At 37.2% G+C, this 15,431-nt stretch overlaps 1 protein-coding gene and 1 pseudogene across 1 annotated transcript in view; both read right to left on the minus strand.

The window, feature by feature from the left end:
* Nucleotides 1-15,431, minus strand: part of LOC116526948 (ankyrin repeat domain-containing protein 36A-like) — a 75,515-nt gene that overhangs the window by 46,095 nt on the left and 13,989 nt on the right. Inside the window, exons 5-10 of the mRNA XM_032243710.1 lie at nucleotides 14,551-14,579; nucleotides 14,389-14,461; nucleotides 2,477-2,505; nucleotides 2,310-2,382; nucleotides 606-634; nucleotides 438-510 (exon numbers count right to left, since the gene is read on the minus strand). Of these exons, the coding sequence (XP_032099601.1) occupies nucleotides 438-510; nucleotides 606-634; nucleotides 2,310-2,382; nucleotides 2,477-2,505; nucleotides 14,389-14,461; nucleotides 14,551-14,579 (306 nt within the window). The remainder of the gene's footprint in view (nucleotides 1-437; nucleotides 511-605; nucleotides 635-2,309; nucleotides 2,383-2,476; nucleotides 2,506-14,388; nucleotides 14,462-14,550; nucleotides 14,580-15,431) is intronic.
* On the minus strand, nucleotides 12,387-14,382 carry LOC116526949 (annotated as a pseudogene).

Here is a 15,431-nt window from a genome sequence, read left to right on the forward strand (position 1 = left end):
CAAGAAGTAATGAGTCAGTGTGGTTTATCCCAATTCTAGAACTCTTTCCTGCTTCCAGTAGTTCCTGAAGTAGCCAGAATAAAATCTTCTTTTAGGTAAATATTCTAAATGCTTCTGAAGTGAGTTCACTAGGTTTCTTCAGTAGAACCCCAAAATTACATATATCACTTCTTCTTTTCCCTCCTTCCTGCCTCACAATCCCTCCTCCTTGATAAATATCATTATTACATCAGTGGCCAACGTAGGGAAGTCTATAATCTTACTTCTCAGCTCATGGCCAACGACCAGCAGTATTAGTGTCACCCAAGAAATGCAGAATCTCAGGCCTGCTGAATCAGAATGTGCAGCTTGAATGGGCCCTCACTGATTTATTCATGGAAGAGAAGTTCTCTCCTAACTTGAGTGAACATGACATTAGCTGTGTATCACAAAATTACCTGTCCTGGGTTTTTTTCCATCCTTTATTTCTGTGGTTATATTTGAAACAGAATCTGTCTTGACACTTATAGCCTGAATGGGAATTGAGGCAAAAGAATCAATACATAAAGTATATTTCATAGACTATAAGAGTTAATAGTTCAAAACAAAAATGAGAGTATAATTACCTTCAAAGTCTGTTGTTTCTGAGAAGAATCTAAAAAAAAGGTATAATCAATCATAAGTAAAATGATAAAGTTATCCATACATTCATGAAGTGTTTGCAACAAACTGTATTTTCCTGCCTGTATTAGTGTAGGCTTTGATGTTTTATACTGTGTGTCTTGGAACATGATAGATATATACTGTAGAAAACAAGAGTACAGTCTTAACAAAAGATATACTTCCAACTTCAAATGTAATATTATTCTTCATATGTCTATTACGACCAAAAAAAGTGTCATTATCAATGTGAATATGCCGAGTGATTAGGTAAAATGTGATCTAAAATGAAAGGAGCAACTCATACACCTGGGACTCAGTGTCAAAGCAGGTGGTACATACTTCCACATATCTTTCATGCAAGACATCAGAAGGAGTTATATCATTATACTACAAACATTCATCATGCTCTTCTACTTGCCTGATAATTGAGCAGGTACACAATGACAATGACACTTTAGTTGAATGTACACTTTACAAGTCCTCAGTGGAAGTGTCCTGGATTGATCGGCTTGGATATATGTTTGGTGAATCATAGTATATAATGTGCTTTATTTCTCACACCCATGTTGTGTATTAATATGCCTACAATCGTATCCTCTAGTTTGCCTTCAGAATGTTTCTTCAGCCACTCATGGCAACAAGTCATAATATATAAACCTCATCAAAAAGTAAAATAAACTGTAAAATTTGACATACTTATACAAAATAAAGTTGTTAAGAGCATTAGATATGAATATGTATGAATAAGCTTTTACATTTGGAAATCACTCCAACATCCATTAAAAATGACTTATCAGAGTCAATTAATGAATTCAGCATTATTTTTGTTTCTAAAATAGTCTGGATTGATATATCACATTATTCTCTAAAGCATTTTCCTCAAATTGCTATTTCATCCAAAAGTTATCTCTCTGGAAAACAAAGCCAATGTATGCATATTCATGATTATCTCATTTAAATAACTAATATCAACAAAATATACATCTCTGTTGCCCAACAGTAGCAAAGAGGAGTAATGAGTCACTGTAGTTTATCTCAATTCTAGCATTGTTTCCTGCTTCCAATATTGGAGCAGCCAAAACCAAATCTTCTTATACGAAATATCCTTAATGTATCTGAAGTGAGTTCCCACAGGTTTCCCCAGCAGAAACCCAAAAAAAATCACATAAATAACTTCTTATTTTCCCTCCTTCCGGCCTCACAATCCATCCTTCTTGAGAACAATAATTGCTATATCAGTGGTCTCATTAGTTCTCATTCTACAGTGTTATGGGTCATTACGATCACTTCTTTCTTATAGTTTTAGCAATACGATCAGATGCTGGTAATTTCTGTTACTTCATCTCTTTCTTTTTTCCCGCTTGATGGAAAAATGCTGTAGAATTAAAGTAACATTATGCTGTCCCCTAAGCCTGGTATGTCTTACACTGCTCTTTAATGGTTTTTCTTCCCAATTTCAATGTAGAGAAGTTTACAATCTTACTACTCAGATCATGGCCAAGGATCAGCAGCATCAGTGTCACCGGAGAACTTACTACAAGTGCATAATCTCAGGCCTGCTGAATCAGAAGGTGCAGCTTCAATTAGACCCTGCTGATTTATTCAGGGAAAAGAAGCTCTTTTCTATCTTAAGTGAACATGACATTAAATGTGTATTACAAAATTACCTGTCCCAGATTTTTGTTCATCCTTTATTTCTGTGGCTATATTCGAAACAGAATCTTTCTTGTCAGTTGCAGCCTGAATAGGATTTGAAACAAAATATTCAATACATAAAGTATATTTTACAGACTATACAGTTAACAATTATAAACATAAATGAGAGTGTAATTACCTTCAAAGTTGGTTGTTTCTGAGAAGACACTAAAAAGAAAAAGGGATACATAATCGCTCATAAGTAAATATAATAGTTATCCATACTTTCATACATAATCGCTCATATGTAAATATGATAAAGTTATCCATACTTTCCGTACTTATCCATACTTTCATGCAGTGTTACAATCAAGCAGTATTTTCCTGCCTGTATTAGTATAGTCTTTGATGTTTTATACTTTGTGGCTTGGAATAGGAACATGACAGAAATACACTGAAGAAAACATGAATACAGGCTTCACAAAATATACTCTTACAATTTGAAATGTGATATCATTTGTCATATGTCTAAAACTAAAACATTGTCAGTATCAATGTGGATATGCCAAGTCATGAGGACAAATGTGATCTGAAATCAGAGAAACAACTCGTACATCCTGGAATCAATGTCAAACAGGTGGTACACACTTTCACATGTCTTTCATGCAGAACATCAGAAGGATTTATACCATTATACTATAAATATTCATGATGTTCTTTAACTTGCCTGATAACTGGGAAGGTACACAATGGCAATGACACTTTAGTTGAATGTATACTTTGACAAGTCCTGAGTGGAAGTGTTCTGGATTGATCAGCCTGAATATGTGTTTAGTAAATTCTAGTATGTAATATTAATTATTTGTCACACACATATGGTGAAACACTGTGTTCACATTTCTTTTATCTTCTCGTTTAGGCTTCAAAAGTTTCTTCATCCACTCATAGCAACTAGGTATAACATATAAACCTCATCAAAAATTATAATAAATTATCAAATTTGACATTCTTATACAAAATAAAGTTGCTACAAGCATTAGATATGAATAAGCTTTTACTTTTGGAAATCACTCCAATAGTTATTGAAAATGGCCATTTTATAAGAGTCAATGAATTCAATATTATTTTTGTTTCTAAAATAGGTTTGTAGTATCATGTTGTTCTCTTTTTATTATAAATACTTATTGTGCAAAACGTGATGTCTTAAAACAGTTATACACTGTAGAGTGTCTCAAGCAAGCTAATTATCATGTGAATTATTTCCCATCCTTATTTTTTTGTGGTGAAGACTGCTTAAAATCTGCTCTTCAATTTTCAGTAATAAATTGTTATTAATTATACTCATCATGTTGTACAATAGATTATAATCATCATGCTGTACAATAGATTTCTTGGACTTATTCTTCATGTCTAACTGAAATGTTTTATTTATATGTACATATATATATATATATATATAGTTGTACTTTAGGTTCTGGGGTACATGTGCTGAACATGCTGGATTATTGCATAGGTACATACATCACAATGTGGTTTGCTGCCTCCATCCCCCCATCACCTATATCTGGCATTTCTCCCCATATTATCCCCCCCCAATCCCCCCACCAACAGACCCCAGTGTGTGATGCTCCCCTCCCTGTGTCCATGTGTTCTCATTGCTCAACACCTGCCTATGAGTGAGAACACACAGTATTTGATTTTCTGTTCTTGTGTCAGTTTGCTGAGAATGATGGCTTCCGGATTCATCCATATCCCTACAAATGACACAAACTCATCATGTTTTATGGCTACACAGTATCCCATGGTGTATATGTGCCACATTTTCCTTGTCCAGTCTATCATTGATGGGCATTTGGGTTGGTTCCAGGTCTTTGCTATTGTAAATGGTGCCGCAATGAACATACATGTGCATGTGTCTTTATAATAGAACGACTTATAATCCTTTGGATATATACCCAGTAATGGGGTTGCTGGGTCAAATGGAATTTCTATTTCTAGGTCTTTGAGGAATTACCACACTATCTTCCACAATGGTTGAACTAATTTGCACTCCCACTAACAGTGTAAAACTGTTCCTATTTCTCTACATCCTCTCCTGCATCTGTTGTCTCTAGATTTTTTAACAATCGCCATTCTAACTGGCGTGATATGGTATCTCAATGTGGTTTTGATTTGCATTTCTCTAATGACCAGTGATGATGAGCATTTTTTCATGTTTGTTGGTCTCATAAATGTCTTCTTTTGAAAAGTATCCATTCATGTCATTCGCTCACTTTTGAATGGGTTTGTTTGTTTTCTTCTTGTAAATCTGTTTTAGTTCTTTGTAGATTCTGGATATAAGCCCTTTGTCAGATGGGTTGATTGCAAAAATTTTTTCCCATTCTGTTGGTTGCTGGTTCACTCTAATGATTATTTCTTTTACTGTACAGAAGCTCTGGAGTTTAGTTAGATCCCATTTGTCTATTTTGGCTTATGTTGCCAATGCTTTTGGTGTTTTAGTCATGAAGTCCTTGCCTATGCCTATGTCCTGAATGGTTTTGCCTAGGTTTTCTTCTAGGACTTTTATGGTTTTACATCTTATGTTTAAGTCTTTAATCCATCTGGAGTTAATTTTAGTGTAAGTTGTCAGGAAGGGGTTCAGTTTCTGTTTCCTGCACATGGCTAGCCAGTTTTCCCAACGCCAATTTATTAAACAGGGAATCCTTTCCCCATTGCCTGTTTTTGTCAGGTTTGTCAAAGATCAGATGGTCATAGATGTGTGGCGTTGCCTCTGAGGCCTCTGTTCTGTTCCATTGGTCTATCTCTCTGTTTTGGTACCAGTACCATGCTGTTTTGATAACTGTAACCTTGTAGTATAGTTTGAAGTCAGGTAGCTTGCTACCTCCAGCTTTGTTCTTTTTGCTTAGGATTGCCTTGGCTATCTATGCGGGCCCTGTTTTAGTTCCATATGAAGTTTAAAGCGGTTTTTTCCAGTTCTGTGAAGAAGGCATTGGTAGCTTGATGGGGGATAGCATTGAATCTATAAATTATTTTGGACAGTATGGCCATTTTCATCATATTGATTTTTCCTAACCATAAGCATGGAATGTTTTTCCATCTGTTTGTGTCCTCTCTTACGTCCTTGAGCAGTGGTTTGTAGTACTCCTTAAAGAGTTCCTTTACATTCTTTGCTAGTTGTATTCCTAGGTATTTTATTCTCTTTGTAGCAATTGTGAATGGCAGTTCGTTCTTGATTTGGCTCTCTTTTAGTCTGCTATTGGTATATAGGAATGCTTGTGATTTCTGCACATTGATTTTGTATCCTCAGATTTTGCTGAAGTTGCTTATGAGTTTAAGGAGATTTTGGGCTGAGAGGATGGGGTCTTCTAAATATATAATCATTTTGTCTGCAAATAGAGACAATTTGACTTCCTCCTTTCCTAATTGAATACCCTTTATTTCTTTTTCTTGCCTGGTTGCTCTGGCTAGAATTTCCAATACTCTATTGAATAGGAGTGGTGAGAGAGGGCATCCTTGTCTAGTGCCAGATTTCAAAGGAAGTACCTCCAGTTTTTGCCCATTCAGTATGATATTGGCTGTGGGTTTGTCATAAATAGCTTTTATTGTTTTGAGATGCGTTCCATCTATACCTAGTTTATTGAGAGTTTTTCGCATAAAGCACTGTTGAATTTTGTCAACATCTATTGAGATAACCATGTGGTTTTTCTTTGGTTCTGTTTATGTGGTGGATTACGTTTATAGACTTGCGTATGTTGAACCAGCTTTGCATCCCCAGGATGAAGCCTACTTGATCATATTGGATAAGCTTTTTGATTTGCTTTTGCAATCAGTGTGCCAGTATTTTACTGAGGATTTTTGTATCTATGTTCATCATGGATATTAGCCTGAAGTTTTCTTGTTTTTTTGGGTCTCTGCCAGGTTTTGGTATCAGGATGATGTTGGTCTCATAAAATTGAGAAGGATTCCCTCTTTTTGAATTGTTGGGAATAGTTTCAGAAGGAGTGGTACCAGCTCATCTTTGTACACCTGGTACAATTTGGCTGTGAACCCATCTGGACCTGGGCTTTTTTTGGTTGGTAGGCTATTAATTGCTGCCTCAACTTCAGCCCTTGTTTTGGTCTCTTGAAGGTTTCAACTTCTTCCTGATTTAGGCTTAGAAGGGTGCATGTGTCCAGGAATTTATCCATTTCTTCCAGGTTTACTGGTTTACATGCAGAGAGCTGTCTGTAGTAATCTCTGATGGTAGTTTGTATTTCTGTGGAATCAGTGGTGATAGCCCCTTTATCATTTTTTATTGCATCTATTTGATTCTTCTCTCTTTTCTTTCTATTTATCTGGCTAGCAGTCTGTGTATTTTGTTTATGTTTTCAAAAAACCAGCTCATGGATTTATTGATTTTTTGAAGGATTTTGTGTGTGTGTTTATCGCCTTCAGTTTTGTGCTGATCCTGTTATTTCTTGTTTTCTGCTAGCTTCTGAGTTTTTTTGATCTTGCTCCTCTAGCTCATTTAATTTTGATGATAGAGTGTCAATTTTAGATCTTTCCTTGCTTCTCATGTGGGCGTTTACTGCTATAAATTTCCCTCTAGACTAAGACGGCCAAATAGGAACAGTTCTGGAGTGTAGTTCCCAGCAAGAACAATGCGGAGGATTAGTCATCACCGCATTCCCAAATGAGTTTTTACTGCCCACAGACCAGGAAATTCCCAAGCTGAAATATGCCACAAGTTTCCAGCATGTCTGTTTCAGCTGGTACTACAGGTCTTTGCACAAAAACACACACAAATCTGGGTGGCTCTTTCAACTGGTGCCTGGAATGCCTGGGTTACAGAGCTGCACATTCAACTAAAAAAAGGGGGGCTGAAACATGGAGCCAGGTGATCTGGCTCAGCGGGTCACACCCCTTACAAAGACCAGCAATCTGCTATGCTCTGGATTGAGAGTTTCGCAGCAAGTGCAGCTGGATGCAGGATGGTCCAGCTTGGCGGGGGAAAGGGCATCAGCCATTACCAAGGCAGTCCACCACTACCGAGGTAGTCCACCATTACCAAGGCAATCGGCCATTACTGAGGCAGTCCACCATTACTGAGGCAATCCACCACTACTAAGGTAGACCGCCATTACTGAGGCAGCTCTAATCATACCTATGTAAACAAAACTGCAAGGAAGTTCACACAGCAGCTGGGCAAAGCCCACGGCAGCTCAGCAACATCTCTGCTGGCAGACTGTGACTAGACTACCTTCTTGCTGGGAAGGGCATCTCTGAAAAAAGGCAACAGCATGTCAGGAACTTACAGATAAAGCCCCACCTTCCCAGGACAGAGCACCTTGGAAGAGAGGAGGTTTTAATTTCCACTACAGTAGACTTAAACATACCTGCCCAGCAGCTCTAAATGGAACAACAGTGCCCCAGCTCAGCATTTGAGTTCCTATAAGGGACAGACTGTCTCCTCAAGCAGCTCCCAACCCCTGTATATCCAAAGAAATACATCATAAAGGAGAGCTCAGGCTGACATCTGGTGAGTACCTTCTGGGACGAAGATAACAGAAGAAGAAACTGGCAGCAACCCTTACTGTTCTGCAGCCACCACAGGTGATCCCCAGGACAGCACAGTCTGGAGTGGACCTCCAGCAGTCCTACAGCAGAGAGGCCTGGCTGTTAGAAGGAAAATTAAAAAACAGAAAGCAATAACTTCAACATCAACAAAAAGGACGTCCACTCAGAGACCCCATCTGAAAGTTACCAACTACAAAGACCACAGGTAGATAAATCCATGAAGATGGGGAGAAACCAGTGCAAAAAGGATGAAAACACCCAAAACCAGAATGCCTCTTCTCCTCCAAGGGATCACAATTCCTCACTAGCAAGGGAACAAAGCTGGATGGAGAATGAGTCTGATGAATAGACACAAACAGGCTTCAGAAAGTGGGTAATAACAAATTTCTCTGAGCTAAAAGAACATGTTCTAATCCAATGCAAAGAAACTAAGTACCTTGAAAAAAGGTTTCACAAAATGCTAATGAGAATAAACAGCTTAGAGAAGAATATAAACGACTTGCTGGAGCTGAAAAACACAACACGAGAGCTTCGTGAATCCTACACAAGTTTCAGTAGCCGAATCAACCAAGCGGAAGAAAGGATATCAGAGATTGAAGATCAACTCAATGAAATAAAACAAGAAGGTAAGATTAGAGAAAACATAGTGAAAAGAAATGAATGAAGCCTTCAAGAAACACGGGATTATGTGAAAAGACCTAATCTATGCTTGATCAGTGTACCTGAATGTGACAGAATGAATCCAAGCTGGAAAATATTCTTCAGGATATTATCCAGTAGAACTTCCCCAACCTACCAAGGCAGGCCAACATTCAAGTCCAGGAAATATAGAGAACACCACAAAGATATTCCTGAAGAAGAGCAACCACAAGGCACACAATTTTCAGATTCACCAGGGTTGAAATGAAGGAAAAAATGCTAAGGGCAGCCAGAGAAAAAGGTCGGGTTACCCACAAAGGGAAGCCCATCAGACTCATAGCAATCTCTCGGCAGAAACCCTCCAAGCCAGAAGAGAGTGGGGGCCAATATTCAACATCCTTAAAGAAAAGAACTTTCTACCTAGAATTTCATATCCGGTCAAACTAAGCTTCTTAAGCAAAGGAGAAACAACATCCTTTACAAACAAGCAATTGCTCAGAGATTCATTACCTCCAGCCCTGCCTTACAAGAGCTCCTAAAAGAAGCACTAAACATAAAAATGAACAACCAGTACCAGCCACTCCAAAACGCACCAAATGGTAAAGACCATCGACACAATGAAGAAACTGGATAAACTAACGGGCAAAACAACCAGCTAGCATCAAAATGGCAGGATCAAATTCACACATAACAATATTAACCTTAAATATAAATGGGCTAAATGCCCCAATCAAAAGACACAGACTGGCAAATTGGATAAAAAGTCAAAACCTGTCAGTGTGCTGTATTCAGGAAACCCATCTCATGTGCAAGGACACACACAGCCTCAAAATAAAGGGATGGAGGAAGATTTACCAAGCAAATGGAGAGCAAAGAAAAGCAGGAGTTACAATCCTCGTCTGTGACAAAATAGACTTTAAACCAACAAAGATCAAAAGAAAGAAAGGCATTACATAATGGTAAAAGAATCAATGCACCAAGAAGAGCTAACAGTCCTAAATATATATGCACCCAATACAGGAGCACCCAGATACATAAAGCAAGTTCTTAACGACCTACAGAGACTTAGACTCCCACACAATAGTAGTGGGAGACTTTAACACTCCAATGTCAATATTAGACAGATCAATGAGACAGAAAATTAACAAGGATATCAAGGATGTGAACTCAGATCTGGATCAAGCAAATCCAAAAGACATCTTCAGAACTTTCCACCCCAAATCCACAGAATATGCATTCTCAGCACCACATTGCACCTATTCTAAAACTGACCACATAATTGAAAGTAAATCACTCCTCAGCAAATGCAAAAGAACAGAAATCATAACAAACAGTCTCTCAGACCACAGTGCAATCAAATTAGAACTCAGGATTAAGAAACTAAACCAGAACCACACAACTTCATGTAAACTGAACAACTGGCTCTTGAAAGTTGACTGGATAAACAATGAAATGAAGGCAGAAATCAAGATGTTCTTCGAAACCAATGAGAAAGAATACACAACGTACCAGAATATCTGGGACATATTTATCATGTTATTCTCTAAAGCATTTTCCTCAAATTGCTATTTCATCCAAAAGTTATTGCCTTGAAAAACAAGGCAATATGTGCATATTCACATTTAACTCATTTGAATAACTAATATCAATAAAACATACATCTCTGATGCCAACGTAACAGAGGAGCAATGAGTCAGTGTGGTTTAGCCCAATTCTAGCACTCTTTCCTGTTTCCAGTAGTTCCTGGAGCAGCCAAAATCATCTTTTATGCAAATATTCTAAATGCATCTGAAATAAGTTCACTTATACTTAGTCTTAAATTTCAAAAATCACTTTCTTTATACTCATGAAGTCTGAAATTCCTACGTTTCCTGGATTCAGCAGTTGAGCCTTCTTCCCATCTCTTCACCCACTTTTGCCAAAACATACGCATCAAAGAAATAATGTGCAATCAGATTCCCATGAAAACAAATTAAACAAAATCTTTAAATCACCAGAGACTTATTAATAACCAAATATATATTATATATATAATTATATATTATTTTTATATATTGATATATTAAATTATATATAGAGATATATAAATAATATATATAACATATAATATATATTTTTATATATATATATTTGGTTGGTTAAGAAAATAAATATATTTGATTGGTTAATAAGACATATACGTGTGTGTGTGTGTATGTGTATATATATATATATACACATATATTATATATAAAATGATTGCCAAGATTATTGGAATTTGCCCTTTTAGTGCTCAAGAAATACATTCTTTGATTCCTTTGTTTCTAAAGCTAGTTTGATATTATATACCATAGGGGCATCTCAAGTCCTTTTATGAAATAACTACCTAAGCAAACACAGCTTTCCTAAAGAAAAAAAAAAACAATTTTCTGGATTAAAGTGCATCCCAATATGCTAACTGATGTGAACAAAGCACATATCATTGATGTCCAAAACTTCTAGGGAGAAGAAATGGAATCCTGTGGGTCACCCTCATCCTTCTAACTTCTGCTTCCCATAAAGTGACTTCCCACACGTCTCCTCATCAGAAACCTCCAAATTACCTAGCTAGCTTTCTTTGTTTATACCTGCCCAATTTGGCATACACTCTTTTTTCATTCATTAATCTAATATCCATATTGGTGGACTTCATTCTTTGCCCTTTACATTTGTTTCTTCTTTATTCTCATCACCACTATATTGTGAAATCTGTACAATCCCATTCTCACACATGTGTATATAAGGTTTTTCTTTATTAAAATGTTAACTGTGTCAGATACTTGACTAATGTGTACAAATTCCTTCCTCACAAAAGTAGCCCCATGGCCTCCTCTCTCCCATAGACACACTGTTTCACAGATGTTCTTCACCCACATCGGTTTGTGTATCTATTGTCTCTCATTTTGTTTCTATGCTTTTGCTTCATATTATGAGTTATTATCACAGGCTCAGCAATCTATCTCACCTATTTTCCTCTCCAGGAAACATTACTGAGCAGTAAATTAGAATCTTCCAGGATATAAACACTTTTATGTACACAAGGCCTTGTGGTGCTATTTTATGTTTATACATAACACCACTATTTCTATGCCTTCCAGAGAAACGGGCTCTGGAATTTTACTGAACATAAACTATTTAAAACTTCTTCTACTACAATGACACCATCTTTCCTCAATGCACCAACATCTTCAGAAATAACTTGTGAAGATTTGAAAACATGTCAGTAATTGACATGAAAAATGAAGCATCGGCATAGTTTTTTGCAGATATAAATAAAACAAGCTGAGATCCTTACTAGATCCAAGGAGAGCAGAGTGCCATGAGACAGGAAATAAATATGAAATAGAAATATTTTCATTTGTAATGAAAAGTCTTCTTTAACAGTTTTCAGAAGAGGAAAAAATACACACACACACACACACACACACACACACACACACACAAACCAGAGCAATACAGCTTTACAGGGCTTTTCTTCATCAAGGGCCTATTTGTCATTTGATATCGGGGAATGCTTTATAGCGATCAACAAAGGGGTTCTAAATTGTGACCTGAGTAGTTTAGAGTTTAGCATTGATGAAGGGGAGCCAAGAGGACAAGTAACACTTTTACCATTGGCTATTTCCATTCCTACTGTCATTCTCTGAAAAGCACACACTAGAGTTTCTTTTTTTTTTTTTTTTTTTTTTTTTTTGCATGTAGCTGACTAGCCTACCAGGTCTTTTATGCAGTTCAACACACACAGTGACACCAAGGTAAGACAGTTTGGGTGCCTCCATCTCCCTCCCCTGGATCCTGATCCAGTGACTGTCAAAGCCATGAAGAACTGGGGTAGGGTGCTTGATCATGGGGAAGGCTGTTGTGGTTCACCTGGCAGATGGGAAAGGGGGAAGGTTTCACTTCTTCATAATTTGAATGACATTCTTGTCCTCCAACATATGGTCTTTACCCATTTTCTGAGGATTGTGTTTCACAGACAGACCCCAGACCAGAGCATATTTAAATTCTTTGATAAGATTTTTGTGAATCTTCATGCAGAAATCCTCCACTGTGGTCATGGAGTAAGGAAGCACCACTGGGGAAATGTAATCTGGTAACTGGCCTTTGGGTTTGGTGTAAATTCTCACTAGTTTCAGATAGTCCCAAATCTTTTCCAGTAGGTCATCAAAATTCCAACGGTGATAGGCAGAGATGGGTACACAGTGAGGCATCTTATAGATGATAGCCAATTCCTCAATGGAGATTTGGTCAATCTTATTTAACACACAGATACAGGGGATATAAACTCTGTTTCCTTCCACCGCATCAATGAGGTCATCAGCTGCAGCATCGCTACATAGAGTCACATCAGCATTATGAATCTTGTATTTGGCCAGAATGCTTTTCACAGCTTCAGATCCAGCTCACTCTGGGGGCAAGTGGCTGTGAGATTAATGCCTCCCTTGTCCTTCTTCTTAAAGCCAGTGCTGGGAGGTTTCCTGTTCAAGTGAATGCCAAAGCCTTCCAGTTCATTTTCAATTATCTTCTTATGTCCCAATGGTTTCAGGACATCTAAAACAATCAGAATCAAGTTACAGGTTAGGGACACTGCAATGACTTGACGGCCTCTACCTTTCCCATCCTTGGCACCTTCAATGATACCTGGGAGATCCAGGAGCTGGATCTTGGCACCTTTGTATCTGATGACACCAAGCACTGTGGTCAGAGTAGTGAATTCATAGGCTGCTACCTCAGAATACACCCCTGGCAGGTTCCTAAGCAGTGTTGACTTCCCCACAGATGGAAAACCAACAAATCCAATTCGAACATCACCTGTCTTGATCAATCAAAACCTTCTCCTGGACCTCCACCACCACCACCATTTGGAGTAAAGAGTTCTCGACAAAGCTTAGCAAGACGAGCCTTAAGCAGCCCTAGGTGGTGTGCTGTGGCATTGTTCTTTTGAGTCCGAGCCATCTCAGCTTCTATCTCTGCGATCTTAGCTAAGGTGCTGCCCATCCTGGCGAGTCCCCTGTGGCCTCCAAACTGACTGTCTCTCTTCACACACCCGCGGGCAAACTGCCCACACTAGAGTTTCTAAGAGTTATGACGTGTCAGAAAGACATGGTTTAAGGAGTAAACAGGTGCAATCAACACGGCCATGGGAGAGATACTTGATACATGGAAACAGATTCTACATATTATCTATGAAAGTGCATGTATCTTGTAAAATATTTTTAATGTGCATTGCAGTGATTTAAAAGTAAAAAAATATTAATTCAGGCTGTTGGTTACCTGTTGGTAATGAATGGTAGTAGAAGAAAAGATTCTAAGGCCAAAGCAACTCAGAATCATTGTTTTTAAACACTGTATCTACCAAAGAGTTAAAAAAGAGTGATGAATCACTTCATTCATTTTTAATCAGAGATAAACACACACACATACACATGCAGAAACTCAACCTAGCAATCAGAAGATGTGGTTAAGTAAAGCTTCTCAATGTAACAACACTGACATAAAACAGTTGAAGTTCTAAAACAATTGTAATGTCAGCAGGTATAGCTTTTCTCGAGATGCAGAAGAGAAAAGAGTATTGCAATCCATTTTGAAGCACTGAAAATTTTTACATTTTCAAAATACACCTCCTTGAATCCCTAACATGCACAGGAATTCAAAATTGGGATCTTTAGATGATGACAACTTAAAAGGAAAAGCATTTGGGCTAGAGCTCACGGTGTGAAAATGTCTGCCTTATGCTTTAAATATCATTTTATGAACAAAGATATTAACAAGAACATTAGCATATTTACATCAAATCCTTCCATCCCATTTGGGAAAAAGTGAGAATCAAAAACCTATGAGCATTTTCAACATTTTCGTGTACGTTTTCCAGAATGAAATTTGTAGTGGCAAATTTACCTTCTCTGGAAGTTGGTGAATCCAACTTTCCTACGACTCTAGTTGAAATGTGATCTCTGTCTTTCACAGTATGCTGAATGGGTTTGACAACATAATGATTAACATTTCATGTATATATCACAGAGCATTTTATTAATAATTAAAGAAAATATGTATGTTTACCATAAATAAAGGTGGTTGCTCAGGAGACACTACAAAGGAAAAGGAACACATAATTGACTACAGGTAAATATGACACAGCCTACCATCAATCATGCAGTATTTGTATCCAGCTAAGATTTTTTTGCTTGGCCTTGAAATTGTTACCCATTAGGTTTTGGGTTGCTTTGCTCTTGTTTTGGTTAGCACACAAACATGACAGAAATATACACATGAAAATCACAGTATAGATTCTATAAAACATGCAGTCCAAATTGCGAGTGTGAGATTAGGTTTCACATGACTACAAGTAATATAGAAAATTACTTCTACCAATGTGGATCTGATGAATGAAACCAAAAAAAGTGATGTCAAATGACAGGACCAAATAGGGCCCCAGAAGGATAAATGTCAAAAGTCTATGGTAGAATGCTATGGTATACCTTAAGAAATCACCCAAGAATCATTTAAACTATTATATTACAATTGTTATTCTGTCCTTCATTTTGTCCTTTAACTTAGAAAATATGAAGTTGAGATGAGAGTACATTAAAATGTATCATTTATTTCTGTTTGCAGAAAGTGTTCTCAATTATTAGTTTAGATATCTACTTGGAGAAGAATAGTTTATAAAAATACACATGTTGTTCACAGTCATGAAGGCTTCTGGCATTTTCAAATTGCCTGGATTCTCAACTTTGGTTCTCTTGGCATCTTTTTATTCACTTATGCAAAAAATGTATATAATACACATCGAATAAATAATAAGTACTCAGACTTCCATATTAAAAACTCTAACCAAAATCTGTGAACAATCACTGACTTTTTTTCATAACAATCAATGTTTTTTTTTTTTTTTTTTTTTTTTTTTTGAGACAAGGTTTCACTCTATTGCTCAGGCTGGA

Source organism: Sapajus apella, unplaced genomic scaffold, assembly GCF_009761245.1.
Source record: "Sapajus apella isolate SASKATOON/1434 unplaced genomic scaffold, GSC_monkey_1.0 scaffold52, whole genome shotgun sequence".
NCBI classification, from domain to species: domain Eukaryota; kingdom Metazoa; phylum Chordata; class Mammalia; order Primates; family Cebidae; genus Sapajus; species Sapajus apella.